Below are 17872 nucleotides of genomic sequence, written 5' to 3' on the forward strand. Positions count from 1 at the left end.
CTGACCAGAAGTTCAAACTATTGTGAGAGGGCAGTATGACCCCCACATTAGTGTGCTAGCTGCATGTTTGCATACCTGTATCTCTTTGGGAAATGTAAATGATGGTTGAAGAGTTAGAGCAGATTTAACTATTTGTATTTTAGGTGCGGAAGCACTCTGTGGTATGGTGGGGAGTAAGGGCATTGCATAGATTGTTTGTGTGCGCGCAGATGTGTAAGAGAGTGAGTGCGTCTGTATATATACGGGTCTGAGCGTCGGAAAGATGGGTTTCAGCTGTAAAATGTGAATGAGTGAATGCTATGCACTGAATATTTGAAACTGAAACTTTGACTTTCTGTTATATTAAGGCAATTTCCAGCTTTCCAACATTATGAATACACAGTGGTGTTCATTTAAAATTTAAGTGTCCTTGCTGGGCACAGAGCTGGTGATAAAATGGGCACTTAACACACTATTTGCTTTGATCCCATGATCCTGAGCCCTGCTTTTGTATGTCACAGGCACTTCATCTGAGGGCGTGACTGCAAAGATATGTGTGCAACTCTTCGATAAGTCATATATGTAGACATTAAGGCACTTTTGCCATAGTCAACTAGGGAGCTATTTGATGTAAATTTGTTTTTATGGGGCTTCAGCTACAGAAATTTGCCTCCTTTTTCCTAAGAAATTATTCACAAAGCTTGGGGACATAAGCCTTTGATACATCCTGGCCTGCCTTTTTGCTAAAAATAATGAATGGACCGAGAATAGTCATTCTGATTGGGATCCACACAACACGATGCTGATTAAGAGAGTAAGCCCTCAGAACCTCCTGGTTGTATCAGTTCTTTCAAATATTCTTTTGAATTCTCCTTGCCCAACTGAAAAAAGAAATGTGTTCTTTAAGTGTTTATATTTAGAAATTTTCTTTTTCAACAACAAAAAGAATGAAATCATAGCTTGTGTATAAGACCCTTTCTTCCCCCCCAATTGTCAAACCCTCGCCCAGTGGTACCATTACAAGTTAACTTTGGTTTGATTCTGCAGGTATATAACAGAGTTTGTAAACCTAGGCAATGTTTCAGCTCTACGCACTTTCAGGGTACTGAGGGCTTTGAAAACTATTTCGGTAATCCCAGGTAAGATGGCCCGGGGTTGGTGTTAGGTGTTGGGTTAGGGCCCTGACGTGACGTATTGTACTTTTTGTTTTGTTGTGGTTTTGTTTTTTTTTTCCTCGGTGTTTGTGTTCGTGTCTGTGTTTGTCATTTGTGTCTGTGTGTGACCTCCCTTACTACAGATATGTGACAGAGTTTGTGGACCTGGGCAATGTCTCAGCGCTGAGAACATTCAGGGTTCTCCGAGCTTTGAAAACTATCTCTGTAATTCCAGGTGAGAAAATTTACACACACAATGGACTGCCTCATCGCCTCTTTGCCCTCCATTCATTGTGTCCACCACATTCTAAACCGGTGTCAGCACACTTGATATGGCCTTGCATTCCGCATGTTCTTCCTGGGAGACATTCTCTGGAATGGCCCTTTGGTCCTCAGGCCCTTGCGATGGCAGCGCTGGCCAGGCATGCAGCCCCCATTCCATCCATGCTTTGAGAAAGCACGTGCTGAAAAATCACTTGGATCCTCCAGTATCTGAAAAAATTGTCACAGAGCTAGCTGTCTCTTTACACATTGATCATTTGCTTCCTGGCCTCATGGAATTACAGTATATTTAACATTCACCGTCATCCCATTGCTTGTGGTTTCTAGGCTTCCTGTCGCATGGTTTGCTGATGGGATGTTATTCAATGAACTATACTTTTATTGTAACTGTGTTAATGGACTTATTTAACCACAGAAGACACCCACCCTGTTAACTAGTCCAGTTTTAGAGCCAAATTGAAGAGCCTTGGAGTTAGTGAACAACTTTAGTAATCACTATCACATCCTATTGCTGTCTGTTTCACTGGAGTAAGAACCAGTAGACATCTATTATGTATGTATTCAGAGGCCGTTCTCACACACAAATCCCAATGAAAGCTTGTGCAGACGCTGTTAAAAACAGTGAAAGGTAAGATAACATACATACGTCTGAATGTATGGGCAAACAACAAAGACAGAAGGAAAAGGAATCAGTCAGTGGGTGGCTGTGAAGTAGTTAACTGACAGTGGTTTCATAATTTTTGCCTCTTTCTTTTTGGTGCTGGTTGAACTAGCCAAATGCTTCTTAACCTTTTGAAAGTTTTAGGTCCTTTTGAGAAGCAGGGGAAAGTTCCCAGACCCTGCTGAAACCCACCCATGGACCCCACATTAAGATCCTTAATTTAATTTAAATCCTTACTACCAGGTAGTGCTTAACTATTTTTTCCAAAGGCTGGTCTTGAAATCTGGAAGGGAAGATATTTGAGCTAGTCTTGCTAGCCTGAGATACACGGGCAGGAACATGGCAGACATCAAGAGTGTGCAGTTGCTGGCTGGTCTCTGGTTCCATTCAGGGGCTTTCAGGGAAGACGCCCAAGGGACCAAGCTTCCCACTGTGCTCTTGTAGAAACAGGGACATGAAGAGCAGAGGCATCCTGTTCCTGGTGTCACATGGCTTTTCTGGCAGCCGACTCTGAAATATTCCTCTTTTCCCCTTTTCAACTTTATCTAAATATCAGACACAGAGAGAGGGAAGCCTAAAGATAGAGTCCTGGAGAGAGCTGACTTGGAATGTGGCTTTCTGAGAACCTCAAGGAAGGTAAACTTCAGTTTCTCCATTTACAAATCTAGGCATGAAGTGGGCCAGTAAATTCAGGCCCTACTAAAAATGAGTTCTTTTCTAGTTAGCAGGGGGAGCTTTCTCCCTGTCAGCTAGAGGCTGGGCATCAGTTGGAGTACATTTTTGGCAAAAAAAACTACAACCCTGACTTACCAAGGTTCAGTTCCTAGCCATTTTAAGTCTATTTGACAAAAAAGTGAAGCTCATTCTCCAGGCAACGTCACGCAGCTCATTGATGGAGGTTTAACCCTTAGGCAGGCCTTGTCTTATTTCTTCAGGCATCTGGAGCACCAAATCTGTACTTTCATTTTCCCTCTGCTCTCTTTCTTCTCTGGCCTCTTTTAAATATGATCCCATGTTTTCTGCTCACTTCCCCCAATGTACTCTGCAAGGCATCTGTCTCTTTATGTTCTTGTGATCTGAAAACTTCTCTTCCAGAATTAAATTGGAAAGCTGCGTTCTGTTCACTAACTAGGGCAGCAGATGCTATCTCTGGTCTAGCTTTTAGCTTCTGTCTCTGCTGTACGGTTAGCTTCTGACCACAGCACTTCTGCAAGGTAACTCTTGACCGGGATCAGACTACTTATCCTTATTATTAACCTATCTGTCTATTTGCAAAATCTATTTGTAAACACAGAGTAGTGCTCTATCAGTGATTTTTGTGTAGCAATTATTATTATAAAGAAGAAAGCTAAACCCAAAGAAAAGGTTTGTATCAAGCCTTAGACCTCCACTTCACAATTTGAAATAGATTCCAGATTCCTGTTTCTAGAAGCACCCCTACTCGAGCTGGCTTTGTGAAGTTAACTGGGATGCAAAATAACTCTAACGGCTAATAAAGTCAGTAATAGATCTATGAGTGGTATAATTGGTATTTGAATTAAAGTGTGACTTTTCATGCCAAGTCCTTTCTCTCCCCATTCTATTTATAGAAGACTGTGGCCCTGTTCCTACCTGCCTGTTAATCAGCTCTCCTTTCAAGATGGGAGCATGAGTCACTAGACCTGGTGCCATCCCTTGACTGGAAATCTCAGTCATTCTGACTCTACTGTAGAGCCAGGCCTTAGTCCCCTCTTAGTGAAAGCCATTGTTGTGCATGCCAAGTTTTTTCATGGGTCAGTTCAGTGGGACTGGGGCTCTCTTTACCTTTTCCTGTCCCCAGTTTGATTGTAGGCTTTTGCGAAAGCTGCCAGGAACAGAAGCAAGGGCAACCACATAACTGACATGAGGTCTGCAAGATCCCACAAAGCCTTCAGCTCCCTTCATGAGAGTTCTGCCTTCCTGGATAGCTCACCCACTCACCTGCCGTCCCTCTTAGAACTTTTGGTAGGTAGTCTGAATGTGTCAGCAAGGTCAGGACTCCCAGAAGGTGGGTAATGCAGTGCACTGGTTAGCTCCAGCCTTTTGGATAAGGGCTGGTTTGATTTAGAGCTTTCTAGTGCCTGAGAAAAGACCAAACCCACATTATGACCCTTTTTATTTGCTGAGTGGAGACTTAGATACGTATCACACATGGTGTCCTTTTTGCTTCCAAGGCCTTGGCTTGAAAAACTGTGCATGCAAACTGTAGTTACAGGAAAAGACCCTTTCTACATTTTCTTTGGTCCAGAATTTGCTGGATTCAACTCGACATTGAAGTATTCTGTGTAGAAATTCATATCTTAAAACTTTATTTTCAGAGCGCCTAGGTGGCTCAGTTGGTTCATGGTCCAACTCCTGGTTTCAGCTCAGGTCATGGTCTCTGGGCAGTGGGAATCGAGCCCTGCATCAGGCTCTGTGTTCAGCATGGAGTCTGCTTGTCCCTTTCCCTTTGTTCATCTCCCCCCACCGCCGTCTCTCTCTCTTTCTCTCTCTCTCTCTCAAATAAATAAAATCTTCAAACAAGCAAATAAACAAAAACTTTGTTTTTGCTTTATATTCATTCGGGGCCTGGGCATAAAAATGAGCTTCTGAGTGACTTTGTCAGAAGTTTGATCTTCTACATGTTTTAATCATGTGCCACAGGACTGACATACCCAAAGAAATTGTGGAAATCTCAAAGCAAGAATCTTGAGTTTTTCCTATTGAGTAGCATTTAGTGGTGTAAATAAAACCAGTTGGAACAGCCTTACTTGCCAGTTGCTTCTCATTTCTATCATCATTTCAGTGACTCCCCAAAAACACTGCATTTCTATTTGCCAACACTAGTTTAATATCATTTTGCTTTCTTTAGAGTTATAATTTTTTATTATTTTTCTCTTTGATTTTTTTTTTTTTTATTTCTGTGCTTTCATTTCTGTTACTTTCTCTCCTTACCTGTGGTATCAGGTAAGAAGCAGGAAAGAGGTTGGGCCCTTCTTCTTCCCACCCTGGTATTCACAAAGGAAGCATTTTCTTTAGACACATGCATTATGAAGATGGCAATTTCTGCTGCACAGTGAAGGGAGATAAAAAAGTGTTTTCATACTATATTTAGACTCCTTGTTTCCTTTATAATATTCTAGTTATTAATCCAGTGCCTCTTGTATTTCTCCTTTTCCCATTGCTTCTCAGAGAAGATAACTGAAGTTGAACACAATGGTCCTAAATGGGAAAACACTGGAGTCTCACAGGCTCCCACTGACCCACCTTTGGGAGCTAGTTTAAGTTTTGTTCAGACTTTGTGATGCAAATTTGGTCTTGGATAAATAAATCTACTGCCTTCAGATCTCTCCCAAATTATTCTTGATCTAAAGAACCCTCAAGAATATCATTGTGAGGCTTGAACCTGCAGCAGGAAAATTGACCTGGCACAACTTTACCCTAGGGCTTATCTGGACGAAGCCAGACTTTGGAAATTGGGGAACTTTTTCCCCCTGGGGTGAGAACTGCTTGTTACTGCTCTTGAGACCCGTTCCAATGTTAATTTTGTAGAATTAGCTCATGTGGCTTCAAACCAGACAGATTTCTCAACCTGAGCCACAAGCTAGGAAATATAAATTTACTTTATTTATGATCTGGCATCACCGCTGTGGAAGATTGTGATCCCGGGATGCATGGCTGATTTCTCCGGACTTGGCACATAAGCAGGCTTTGTTCATTTGTCCAAGGGGTTGGATGTCGTGAAAGGGGACGGGGGTTCAGATGCATTTGGATGTAGCAGCTTCACTGCTTCTCAAAATTCCTCAAGTGTCCTGACTTCCTCTCTGGTAGCTGACATTTCTGTACGTTGGGTCCAGCTGTCTTTTCTTGATCTGTAGTAAATGTATTAACTGCTTCTGCTCAGACTCATCCCAATACTATTTAATGTTAGCCTTTCCAAGAGTTCTCGCTGTCCAATTTGCCCCCATGTGGCTTCTGTTGCGCACTCTGTTGTGTAGGAGTTGTTTGAAGGAGCATTCTGCTCTGTTTGGGATAATCAGCTTCCAGTCAGTATCTTGCTTATTCTGGTGTGTGGTGGTGTGAGCCAGTAGAAGAAGCAAGGCAACTTCTCCTCACAGCCAGAACAGTGGCATTTTCCATTCTTGTATGCATCAGGTCAGGAATTCCACCAGCAGCTTCTCACTTTATTGACCTGTGTTGGTGCTAACAGGGAGCACTTTTGCCTGGCTGCATTTACTAGTGCGTGTCAGTCATTGCTGGCAAGACTGTAGAGGCTGAGCTCAAGAAAGGCATTATATGAAAGACCATCAGGTATATGAAAAGATGCTCAGCATCACTAGTCATTAGAGAAATGCAAATTAAAACCATAATGAGATATCAGCTCACACAAGTTAGAATGGCCATCATCAAAGAGATGCGACAGCAAACGCTGGCATGGATGCGGAGAAAATGGAACCTTTGCACGCTGTTGGGCTTAGTAAATTGGTGCAGCCACTATGGGAAGCAGTATGAAGGATCCTCAGAAATTAAAAATAGAACTACCATATGATCCAGCAATTCTACTTCTGGGAATATATCCAAAGGAAACGAAAACACTAACTCAGAAAAGATATCTGCACCCCATGTTCATAACAGCATTATTTACAATAGCCAAGACATGGAAGCAATCTAGGTGTCCATTGATGGATGAACAGACAAAATTGTGAGAGAGATACACAATGGAATATTGTTCAGGTACGAAAAATATGAGGAAATCCTACCATTTTTGACAACATGGATGGACCTTGAAGACATTATGCTCAGTAAAATGAGTTGGACAGAGAAAGACAAATAAATACTGTATGATCTCACTGAAATATGGAATCTAAAAACAAACAAACTCATAGAAAAAGAGATCAGACTTGTGGATCCCCGAGGCAGAGTTTGGGGGGAGGAGTTGGAGGAAGTTGGTCTAAAGTTACCAGACTTCCAGGTATAAGAAAGTGCTGGGGATATAGTGGACAACATGATAACGATAGCTAACATCACTGCATGATACATAGGAAAGTTGTTTTCCTAAGAGTTCTTATCATAAGGAAATATTTTTTTTTCTTTTTGTTCTCTTCTTATTGTATCTATTTGAGAAGGTGGATGTTAGCTAACCCTATGGTGATAATCATTTCACAGTATATGTAAGTCAAACAATTATGATGTATGCCTTAAACGTCTACAGTGACGTATGTCAATTATTTCTCAATAAAACTGTGGGGAGGGGGAGAAAGAAATGCATTGATAGCCCCATCTCCATAATCTGGTGTTGATGTCTGCAAATATGGTCCTTGACAATCATCAACCCTAATGGAAGGAAGAAGAGTCTTGGTGAAAGCCAGATGACCCAGTGACCATTTACATTTAACACTGCTGTGTAATTGTGGGTCTACCTCGGCAAGCTAACATTATGCCACACCACCTTTCTTCCTGTGGGACCTGAATGAAAGTCTTGGAGAGTAAATTTTTAGATGGCCATTTAGTGTTATTTAGTGGTTATTCTTGCTTAGTTAAGATATGTTTCTCTGAGCCCCTGTGAAGTAAAAGCAGCTGAATACCATTTCCAACTTAAGTTTTTACCTTAAACTTCTTGAGAGTTGAAAAGCTCTCACCAACACGTTGATCTAAACCTCAGACTTCAGAATAAAACACTTCAAGTGTTTTGGGGTTTTTTTGTTTGGGTTTTTGTTTTTGTTTTTTTAGCCTTCTTGACTCATGTTTACAGATTTCTTCAGCAATATCTTCTGGTTTATGGAGAAAAGATTTTAAACCTGCTGATTGAGAGCATTAAGGTTTATCCCCAGGAAAATGATGAGTGCCATGTATGGTTGGTGTATTAGTCGATCATCTTTGGTTGCAAGTGAAAGGATACATGAAGGGCTGGAACACTTTTAGGCTTCTGGAAGCCAGGGAAACCAGAATGCAGAACCAGAAAGCTCCAGATACCAGGAAGTATTTTTTCTTCATGTTTTCTGTCTCCATGTATCTATTTCCTTTTTCTATCTCTTAGCTTACTAACTGGCTTTACTTCTCAGACATCCTAATATAATGATAGAATAGGGCTACCACTTATTTCCCAAATTTACATGTTATCGTTCCTTCCACTTGTAAAGACTACTGGACTATCTTTTGTCCCGTTCTAAGTTCCTGGAGGAAAAGGATGAGGATTTAGGTCAGATGTCCACCCTGACATCTGGAACCTACTAACAGATGGTCACTTCCTGCGAGTAAGGCTGCTAGGGTCCCAGCTTTGTAAAAGAGGGGATAATTTGAGCCTCATGGACTGGAATTTCCTGTTACATACATGGTCTTTGAACTGTCTAGAGAGTTCCCAGCGCAGGAAAATCAGATTAGACTCATGCTAAAATTGTATGTTTTTTTTTAATTTGATTGATTGATATCACAAATGCATTGGTTTGACTGTTTTGTAGTATTACACTCTTGTTGCTAATACAAACGACAGATTACAGCTCCTTTCTCCATTCATTTAAAATGGAAATGGAAATGGCCTTGAACAATCATCAAGTGTTCATTTCAGATCAGTGATTGTCTGAACCCTTCAGGGGAGATATAAGCTCTCCTTAAAGAAATCCAGGAAAAGAAACTACAACCATTCTTTAGTGACCTATTCAACTTTTTTTTTTTTTTAATCATGCTTTGGCTTTGAAAACAGAGCTGTGTAATTTTAGGAACCTAGAATTAAATTATTGACCTAGTATAGACCCACCTCAACCAAACCAAATACAATGAAGGACTTTTCTATTCCTCAGCAACTTATAAAAATAAGGCCCATAATACTGGAACAACATGTACTTCTTTTTAGTTGCTTTCTGTTTCATACCACCAGTATCTTCTTTTTTTTTTTTTTTTTTAAGATTTTATTTATTTATTTGACAGAGAGAGAGATCACAAGTAGGCAGAGAGGCAGGAAGAGAGAGGGAAACAGGCTCCCTACTGAGCAGAGAGCCCGATGGAGGACTCGATCCCAGGACCCTGATATCATGACCTGAGCCGAAGGCAGCGGCTTAACCCACTGAGCCACCCAGGCACCCCCACCAGTATCTTCTTACTTATCTGTGTGACTGTGATATAGCTCTCAGGCCTTCGGAATAAGATTGAAATTTCAGCTGCTTAATCCCAAAGAAATAAATATCTCTGCCCTGTCTTGAAAGACTTTTAAAGAAGATTCTTCATCGTTTCCTCTACTGCCCACTGCCACATACTCCTGTGTTTGTCCACATTCTGTGTATAAGAAAATGAGGTGGCACCTTGAATTTGTTCTGATATGCCATGGATCATAGCTGGTGACTGAGCCAGGACCAGAATTCCTACTTTCTGATTTCCTGTCTGGTGCTCTTTTTGAACAGTCTTTCCCCCCACCCCTTTTCTTTACAATTTTATTTTAAGAGAGAGAGAAAAAGACCATGATTAGTGGGGAGGGGTACAGGGAGAGGGAGAAGCAGACTCCCTACTGAGTAGGGACACCTGCCATGGGGCTCAATCCCAGGACCCTGAGATCATGACCTGAGCCTACTGAGCCACCCAGGTGCCCCTGCACAGTCTTACAAGGAGAAAAGAATCAGGTTATGCTATTCAACTATAATTATTCCCATTTTAAAGATGAAAAAACTAAGATTCCAAGAGGTTAGGTATATTGCTTTGGTCATACTAGTAAGTAGTCTAACATAGTTAAGAGTAGTAATTATACAGCTGACTTCACACTTCAGAGCCAAGATTAGGATTTCTCTTGAATTTTAGTCTAATATTCCTCCCTTCAGAGGTGGTTGAGGGTTGAGATCACTCTTGAGGTCTGTGTGTCAGGGCACCGTGTCTGCCTCCCATCTATCCTGGTACACGGGCCTCCCTGTAGTGCTCAGTGCTTTGTTGCCCTTTTCCTGTGGACAGCCTGATGTCTGGGCATGCCCAGGAAAGCTTCACACAGAATCCATTTTGACCCAAATATCATGAACCCACCACTGTGTTTTCCTATGTCTCCTATCACTGATGCCGCCATTGCAATTAAGAAAGCTACACACAGGTTCAAATTTTAACCAGTGGCTTATACTTAAGTCTCAAATTCAAGTAGGTTAGATAGTTTTTTTATTTTGCTTTCAATCTAGGACAGAAAAAAGGCCAGTAGTAGAGAACAGGACATACATGTGGTCCAGAGAAGGTGTATTTGTAAATGGAAAGACAAACTGTAAATACTGGGTTGATAATAATTAACCTTTTCAACACATTGGTATTTCCAGAACTCCTGGGAAAATATTTACTGTATTTTCTCACAACTTGGCTTTTAAGCTTTCCAATAGTTCTCTGCCCAACCAAGAAATTTCCTCACCCTGATCTTCCCGTTTGTTTATTCAGTGAATATTTACTGAGTACTCGCCATGAGTTAGGCAGTCTAGATAACAGTTGTGAATGAGACAGACATAAATTACTAATTATAAGCATGATAAATGCTGTAGAGGGAAGTATAAGCTGCTATTAAATTATTAATAATAATGGGGGAGGGAGAAGAAAGTCAGAAGAGGCTTTCTGAGGGAATTCCTATATTATTCAGCTGAGCCTGAAGAATGAAGAAGAGATAGACAGGTAGGACAGGAGAATGGAAGGAAGCATTCCAGGCAAAGGGAAGAGCATGTCTGAACCCTCAGAGGCAAGTAAGAGCTTGTCTCCTTTGAGGAGCTAAGCAGCAGTCAGGCTCAGGAGGGTACTTCCCAGAGGAAAAGAGCCACATGTTGGAGAAGGAATTTCTTTTTCTTCTTAGAAATTATTGACTAAGAATTAATATTTCTGGAAAAAAATTATAATATTGCTGACCCATTGTTATTCCCATGGCATAAGAGAGAGAGTGGCCATGGTTCAAGGGTGGTGCTGTGGGGAGGAGTAGAAGCCAGTAGCTAAGAGGGAGGCTGGGGGAGGTGGGGAGGGTTCTGAGGTGACTCTGATTCTGGGGCTTCTATCTCCTCAGGCCTGAAGACCATTGTGGGTGCCCTAATCCAGTCAGTGAAGAAGCTGTCAGATGTGATGATTCTGACAGTGTTCTGCCTGAGTGTTTTTGCTTTGATTGGACTGCAGCTGTTCATGGGCAATCTGCGGAACAAGTGTGTTGTGTGGCCCATAAACTTCAACGAGAGCTATCTGGAAAATGGCACCAAAGGCTTTGATTGGGAAGAATATATCAACAATAAAAGTAGGTGGCCCCTTCTCTGCAAGGGGCGAAAGACAAGTCTGTCTCTAATTTACATGGTCTGAAGCCATCACTGGGCTTTGAAAAGTCGTTGGGGCCAGAAAGGAATCCAGGGCTACTGAAGCAGCCTGAGGAAGTTATTCCCTATTCTTGGGGTAGGATTGCGTTCAGAAGCGCTCTCTGGGCTTTTTCTCTTCCTTTAAAACACAACATGGAACTTTAAAACACACAGGCACCTAAACTTTTATTTTCAAAATCAGGCTTAGGAGTTTGATAAAAATACCTTTTGCTTAGGAATTTGATAAAAATACCTTGTAGTTGGGTTACCTCAGATGGTTCAGAATATGCCTCATAAGCTCTCTTCATATTACTAAGACCTTAGCAGTCAGTCCAGTGTGGGATGTCAGGTAATCTCTAAGTAACCATTTGAGCCCCTATATTGAAGAAGTTTTAATAATTTCATTTCGGGAACCACAGCACTTGGGTCTGCAGTAAGGAACATTTGGTATGGTAGTACTTCCAAAGAATAATGGGGAAGAGTTAGCAATATCACTACTCATCACCCTGGAGGAACTAAAGGCAGTTAAGTAGCCATAGGAAAGTGTTGCAAAGGTAATTTCAGGAACACGTATAGGAAAAGGAAACGTGCCTTCTAATTAATACAGGACAATGTAATGTGATCAGTGAGGGTTTTAGCTTATCTTTGGTAAAGAGAAGTTTTAAGGATAGAAGGCTAAGGTTGTATAGAGGAGTAAAGTGTTCAGAAAACTCCCTTTCAGACCCCTTAGACTGAAGTACCAGAAACTGGCATATAGATTTGAAATACGAGTGGAGGTCAAGGGTCTGTGAAAAGACATTGCATTACAGCTGTGTGGGAGCACTTTTCATTTGTAAGTATATATAAGAAAATAATTAATGGGAAAGAATTCTTAACAGGTCTTACTCTGTCAGGAAAGATTTATATGAGCTAAAATCAATGACTGTTTCTGCCGGGGCTAGTTAGGAACAGTGTAACCTTATTCTCTCATTCAGTTAAATCTGCCTTATTTATTTCTTGCTCTTCAAACTTTTCTAGCAAATTTTTACACAGTTCCTGGCATGCTGGAACCTTTGCTCTGCGGGAACAGTTCTGATGCTGGGTAAGTAGCTCGCCTAATTATATTCTTCTCCTTTAAAATAATGTGTCAGATGAAAATGGGGAGTATTTTCACTTTTCTTTGTGCTCGTGTAGTAGATACTAAGTGGGTCTGACATATTGGTTGGCTCAGATTTTCTTCTTGTTTCATATTTGTCCATCCAAATTTGGCATTTCTCTAGTAGGTGAATGTGCCTATAGTCTCAAGCCAAAATAAAAAATGTGAAAGGCTGAGGATAGAGTCTATAACACCAGATACCTTGCTTGTCTCTTGTAGACTCCCCTCATTCTGATTATAACATGATTAATAAAATATAAAGTAGGGAAACTGTCTTCATGATGAATTAGTAGCAAGGATGACCCAAAACATACCAGGCCTGATGGCATGGGAAGGGAACAGAATAGCAACATATTTTTCCATTTTTAAAAAGGATTTTATTTATTTATTTACTTACTTACTTACTTACTTATTTGAGAGAGAGAGAGAGAGTGCCCACAAGCAGGGGGAGGGGGATGAAGCAGGCTTCCCGCTGAGCATGGACCTGAAGTGGGGCTGGATCCCCAGACCCTGGGGTCATGACCTGAGCTGAAGGCAGCCGCTTAAACAACTGAGCACCCAGGTGTCTCTTTTTTTCCCCATTTTTAAGAAATCGTGGTAAAATATGTAGAGCATAAGACTTAGTCTTACAACCATTTTTAAGTGTCCTGTTCAGTGTTGTAGAACCGTCACCACCATCCATCCACCGCACTTTCCATCTTCCCAAACTGGGACTGTACCCATTAAACACTAACTTCCCATTTTCCCTTCCCCTCCCAGTCCCCTAGCAACCTCCGTTCCAGTTTCTGTCTCTGATTTTGATTGCTCTAAGTGCGTCTTGTAAGTGGATCATGCAGTCTTTTTGTGACTGGCCTCTTGCACTTTGCATGATGTCCTCAAGGTTTACCATGTGACAGCATATATCAGAATTTCCTTCCTTTTAAGGCAGAATGACATTCCATTGTCTGTATATGCCACATTTGTTTATCTATTCATCTGTCAACAGACACTCACGTTACTTCCATATCTTAGTTATTGTGAATAATGCTGCTATGAACACAAGTTTATAGCAACATAATGTCAATCTTAATTCTGCTACCTTTAGCTCTGAGACTTTCGGGAAGCCTTTCAACTTAGGTGAGCCTCAGTTTCTTCATCTATGAAATGGATTTAATATGTCTTGTTCTCACTTCCTCAAAGGTTTATTGTAATGATCCAATTAGATAACATACATGAAAGTGCTTTGTAAACAGAAAATTATATAAATGTAAGGGTGTCACTTTATCCAGAGTATATTGGTCCTCTAGGAATTAGTGTTTTAAGATGACTACGACAACTAGAAGTCCGTTTAATTTCTGTATCAAAGTAGATACTAGAAATTACATTGAAATAAATACCAGGTGAGTCTAAAAGCAGGAAAACTGATAAAACCAAAGTCACTGAAATCCCCAGTATGACTTAGGTTGTCATTAAGGTTGACTATTAAGAGAACAGATATGATTAAGAGGAACTTCTAGCTGGCCAAAAATTCCTGTCATTTGAGATCTTAGCTAAGATGAATTTGGTTGAATTGCACATTGATGTGAATGTAGGACAGTGATTCTCAAATTTTGGCATGCATAAACATCACCTGGCATGCCTCTTTAAAATGCAGATTCGTGACTACCATGTCCAGAGCTTTTATTCCTGGGTCTGATTAGGGCATAGGAATCAGCATTTTTAGGAGGCATGCCCAGTGATTTTGATCCTAGGCTCTTTTCAGAACGTCTTTTTTTTTTTAAGTTGACCTGACTAGGAATGCCTCAGTGGCTTATGCAGCTGAGTGTCTGCCTTTGGCTCAGGTCTTGATCTCGGGGTCGTGGGATCAAGTCCAGCATCCTGCTCCTTGCTTGGTAGGGAGCCTGCTCTCACTCTCCCTGTCACTCCCCCTGCTTGTGCTCTCTTTCCCTCTGGCAAATAAATAAAATCTTAAAAAAAAATAAAATTAAAAAGTTGACCTGACTACTTTCTTCTTTCTTTTCTTCCCTTCCCTTTCCTTCCTTCCCTTTAATTTCCTTTTCTTTTCCTTTCCTTTTCCTTCCTTCCCTTCCATTTCCTGCCTTCCTTCTTTCCTTCCTTCCTTCCTTCTCTGACTTTCTAGATGGTTACTTATTATCTCCACAGTCCTGGAGATGACTTAAAGTTGATGATTGGGTGGAATTATATTGAAAAACCCTGAACTTCCTTTCTTTTCTCAGGCAATGCCCAGAGGGATACCAGTGTATGAAAGCGGGAAGGAACCCCAACTACGGTTACACAAGCTTTGACACTTTCAGCTGGGCCTTCTTAGCATTATTTCGCCTTATGACCCAGGACTACTGGGAAAACTTGTATCAGTTGGTAAGTAGTAACACCTCTTCTTTTGAGTGCTGCCTTTTATTTCTTTGGTGACAGAATTCGCATGAGGGTTTGTGGGTTTGGAGACATTCTGTGTAAGAGACCTTCAGTGAAGATATTATATAGGATGGCAGGATGTTATTTCTCAGAGTCAGCCAGTTTACAAAATTCAGTGAATTCTCCCAGCTCTTGTCCCGGTTTCTTGAGTAACCAGTCACATATGGCCATAGAGGTTCACAGCCTTGACAGCCTTTTGCCTGGTCTGGGAATCTGCTATCTCTGTTTACTTCCTATTGTTCCAACAGACCACCTGCAGTATTTCTCTTCTCAGATTTTTGGCTGAGGGCATCTTTTTAAGGAATATCTATTAAACATACTGTACAAGGTGCTATACTAGACATAATAAAGATGAGATTTCTATCCACAAGGATCTTGGATTCTCAACGTATCAACATTTGTGAGATCTGTAACACATCTGAACTAGTTCAGGCAGGTTGTAACAGATTAAAAAAAAAGAAAGGTCTACCATTCTGTTGGGCTATCTTGGTGATTGTAGCAAGCAAGTCATTTAAATTTGCTGTTGGTGATGGAGAAGTAAGTCTAGGTGATTGCTAAGGGTCATCCAGCTTAGAAATTCCATGATAATTCATTGTTTTCTATTTGACTCTGTCTTTTGGTGATGCCAGTTTGAGAATGAGAAACATGTCTTGCTTAGACATGAAGGACCTCTTGAAGGGAAGCTTCTAATTTTCAGATCCCATAAGGAATCCTTGCTTTCTGTTGGATAGCCTTGAGTTCTCTTAGGTTCCAGTCTTTCTCTTGAAATATTTGTGGTCAATGCTAAGTTCCATTAAATAATTGTGATTAAAAAGAATAACACTGAAAACTAAGTAATAGTGGGTCACGTATACATAACCTAAAACCCAAGTGTTCTTTGATGTCTGTTTGCTCACTACTAGTGAAGGGGATAGTCCTAGGATCTTATTTTTCTCTACTGTTCTTTATGCCCCTTTAAAAATCCACCCTATTACAGAAGGATAAGGAAGGATGTCACTCAAGATGGGGACTTTTTGTGACTTGGACCTGATTCCTAAGATGGAATTTGTCTATTAATGCTCTTTGAGGACCCGTAGATAAATGAGCTGAAGTCTTTTCTTTATACTTGTTTTAGAACCAACTAACAAAGTCAAATATAATTCTTAGCTCAGAGCATTTTTTCCTTTAAAAAAAAGGAATCAAGTATTTTTCCATGAAAGGAGTATATTGGGAGTATTTGGAAATGAAGATAATTTTTTCTGTCACAATGAATGGGAGGTACTAGTGACATTTACTCTTGAGTTGAGGACAGACAAAGCCATTTGGCCATTGGGATGCTAAGTGCTCTGCAGCATGAAGGCTCACCACGCAGTAAAGGACTGTTCTCAAAACACAGCGGTGCCCCTGCAGGGGATCATTATCCCACGAGTGGTTTTCAGCCTGCTTCACTGGATGCACATGACTCAGAAAATTGTTTCTGTCTTTACAGACCTTACGAGCAGCTGGGAAAACATACATGATATTCTTCGTCTTGGTCATCTTTGTGGGTTCTTTCTATCTCGTGAACTTGATCTTGGCTGTGGTGGCCATGGCTTATGAAGAGCAGAATCAGGCAACACTGGAGGAGGCAGAGCAGAAAGAGGCTGAATTCAAAGCAATGTTGGAGCAACTTAAGAAGCAACAGGAAGAGGCACAGGTTGGGGATCAGTTCTTTGCTACAGTAACTTCCTGCCAGATCACGGTGACTAAGGCTCCATCTGATTGTCATTCCAGTTGATCTTTTTTAGGCACATGGTCAAATAGAAGTCATTAATCTGATTAAAATAACCCAAGTAACAACTTGCAGATGGTTGGTCCAGTTACTCCATTTGTCTTAGTGGCCCAATTGTTTGTTAATATGATCTCTAGTGTTCACTGCTCTGGTGGCTGGGGGACGACAAGTGGCCAGAGCAGGGTATATAGTGTCTCATGTAAGCACAGCCTTTTTGTTGAGGAAATCATTAGGATCTCCTTCAGAGATTCTCTGCAGTCATGAAAGTATTGGTTGTACTTGAAAAGAAGACACATGTAAAATGGTAACATAAGATTTCAAAAACAGACTAGTGATCCCACCACCCTAACACTTTGCTGTCTGATCCTTATCCAGATATACAAGTGTTTTTATACTGTTGGGCGTGTAATGTATAATATAGTTTCACAGCATTCATCTTCAGAGTTGCCCAAAAGAAATCTTGTGGTACCAAGAAGGCAGCTAAGTTCTTGTGTGAGAAACTCAAGAGAATAAATGCCAGAGTTCTCACCACTGGTTTCTGCTCTGATTGCCTAAGGCCATGTGCCACAACACAGATTAGCCAGAAAATGGAGATGGCAGATCCTCGCCACAGTCTCCTCTGCAGGCTGCTTCGCCTTCCTCCTTCCCTCTGTTTCCCCCATCTGTGGGAAAGGAAATGATCCTCACTAGTTGCTTGGCTTGGGGTGGAGGTGGGAGGCTCCAGTTAACTGCTTCTGACTGGCCTGTCACTGTGGCTCCTCCCCTAGGCCGCTGCCATGGCCACCTCCGCAGGCACTGTCTCAGAAGATGCCATCGAGGAAGAAGGTGAAGAAGGGGCAGGCTCTCCTCGCAGCTCCTCTGAAATATCGAAACTCAGTTCCAAGAGTGCCAAAGAAAGGCGTAACAGGAGGAAGAAGAGGAAGCAGAAGGAACTCTCTGAAGGAGAGGAAAAGGGGGATCCTGAGAAGGTGTTTAAGTCAGAGTCAGAAGATGGTATGAGGAGGAAAGGCTTTCGGCTGCCAGACAACAGAATAGGGAGGAAATTTTCCATCATGAATCAGGTAAACTCTTTGCACGGGATCAAATAAACCTAAGGAATTCTACTTTTCCTAATCTCACTTGATTCTCACATTCACCATTGGCTCTTCATTTTTGAGCCCCTTCTCTGCATCCTCTGGCCTACCTCTCCATAGAGGTAGGTGTTACAGGCATGTTAGGATGGTC

At 41.3% G+C, this 17872-nt stretch overlaps 1 protein-coding gene across 6 annotated transcripts in view; it reads left to right on the forward strand.

The window, feature by feature from the left end:
• Window positions 1-17872, forward strand: part of LOC111157848 (sodium voltage-gated channel alpha subunit 8) — a 118400-nt gene that overhangs the window by 30358 nt on the left and 70170 nt on the right. For 3 of the 6 annotated variants that reach the window (XM_022519538.1, XM_022519537.1, XM_022519541.1), the window contains exons 5-10: window positions 1027-1118; window positions 11075-11296; window positions 12369-12432; window positions 14703-14844; window positions 16367-16573; window positions 17416-17709. In XM_022519538.1, the coding sequence (XP_022375246.1) occupies window positions 1027-1118; window positions 11075-11296; window positions 12369-12432; window positions 14703-14844; window positions 16367-16573; window positions 17416-17709 (1021 nt within the window). Of the gene's footprint in view, window positions 1-1026; window positions 1119-1276; window positions 1369-11074; window positions 11297-12368; window positions 12433-14702; window positions 14845-16366; window positions 16574-17415; window positions 17710-17872 lie in introns of all 6 variants that reach the window. The other 3 variants (XM_022519536.1, XM_022519540.1, XM_022519539.1) reach the window with 1 other exon arrangement.

The sequence above is a fragment of the Enhydra lutris genome, unplaced genomic scaffold, assembly GCF_002288905.1.
Source record: "Enhydra lutris kenyoni isolate GAN:26980312 unplaced genomic scaffold, ASM228890v2 scaffoldscaffold56, whole genome shotgun sequence".
NCBI lineage: Eukaryota > Metazoa > Chordata > Mammalia > Carnivora > Mustelidae > Enhydra > Enhydra lutris.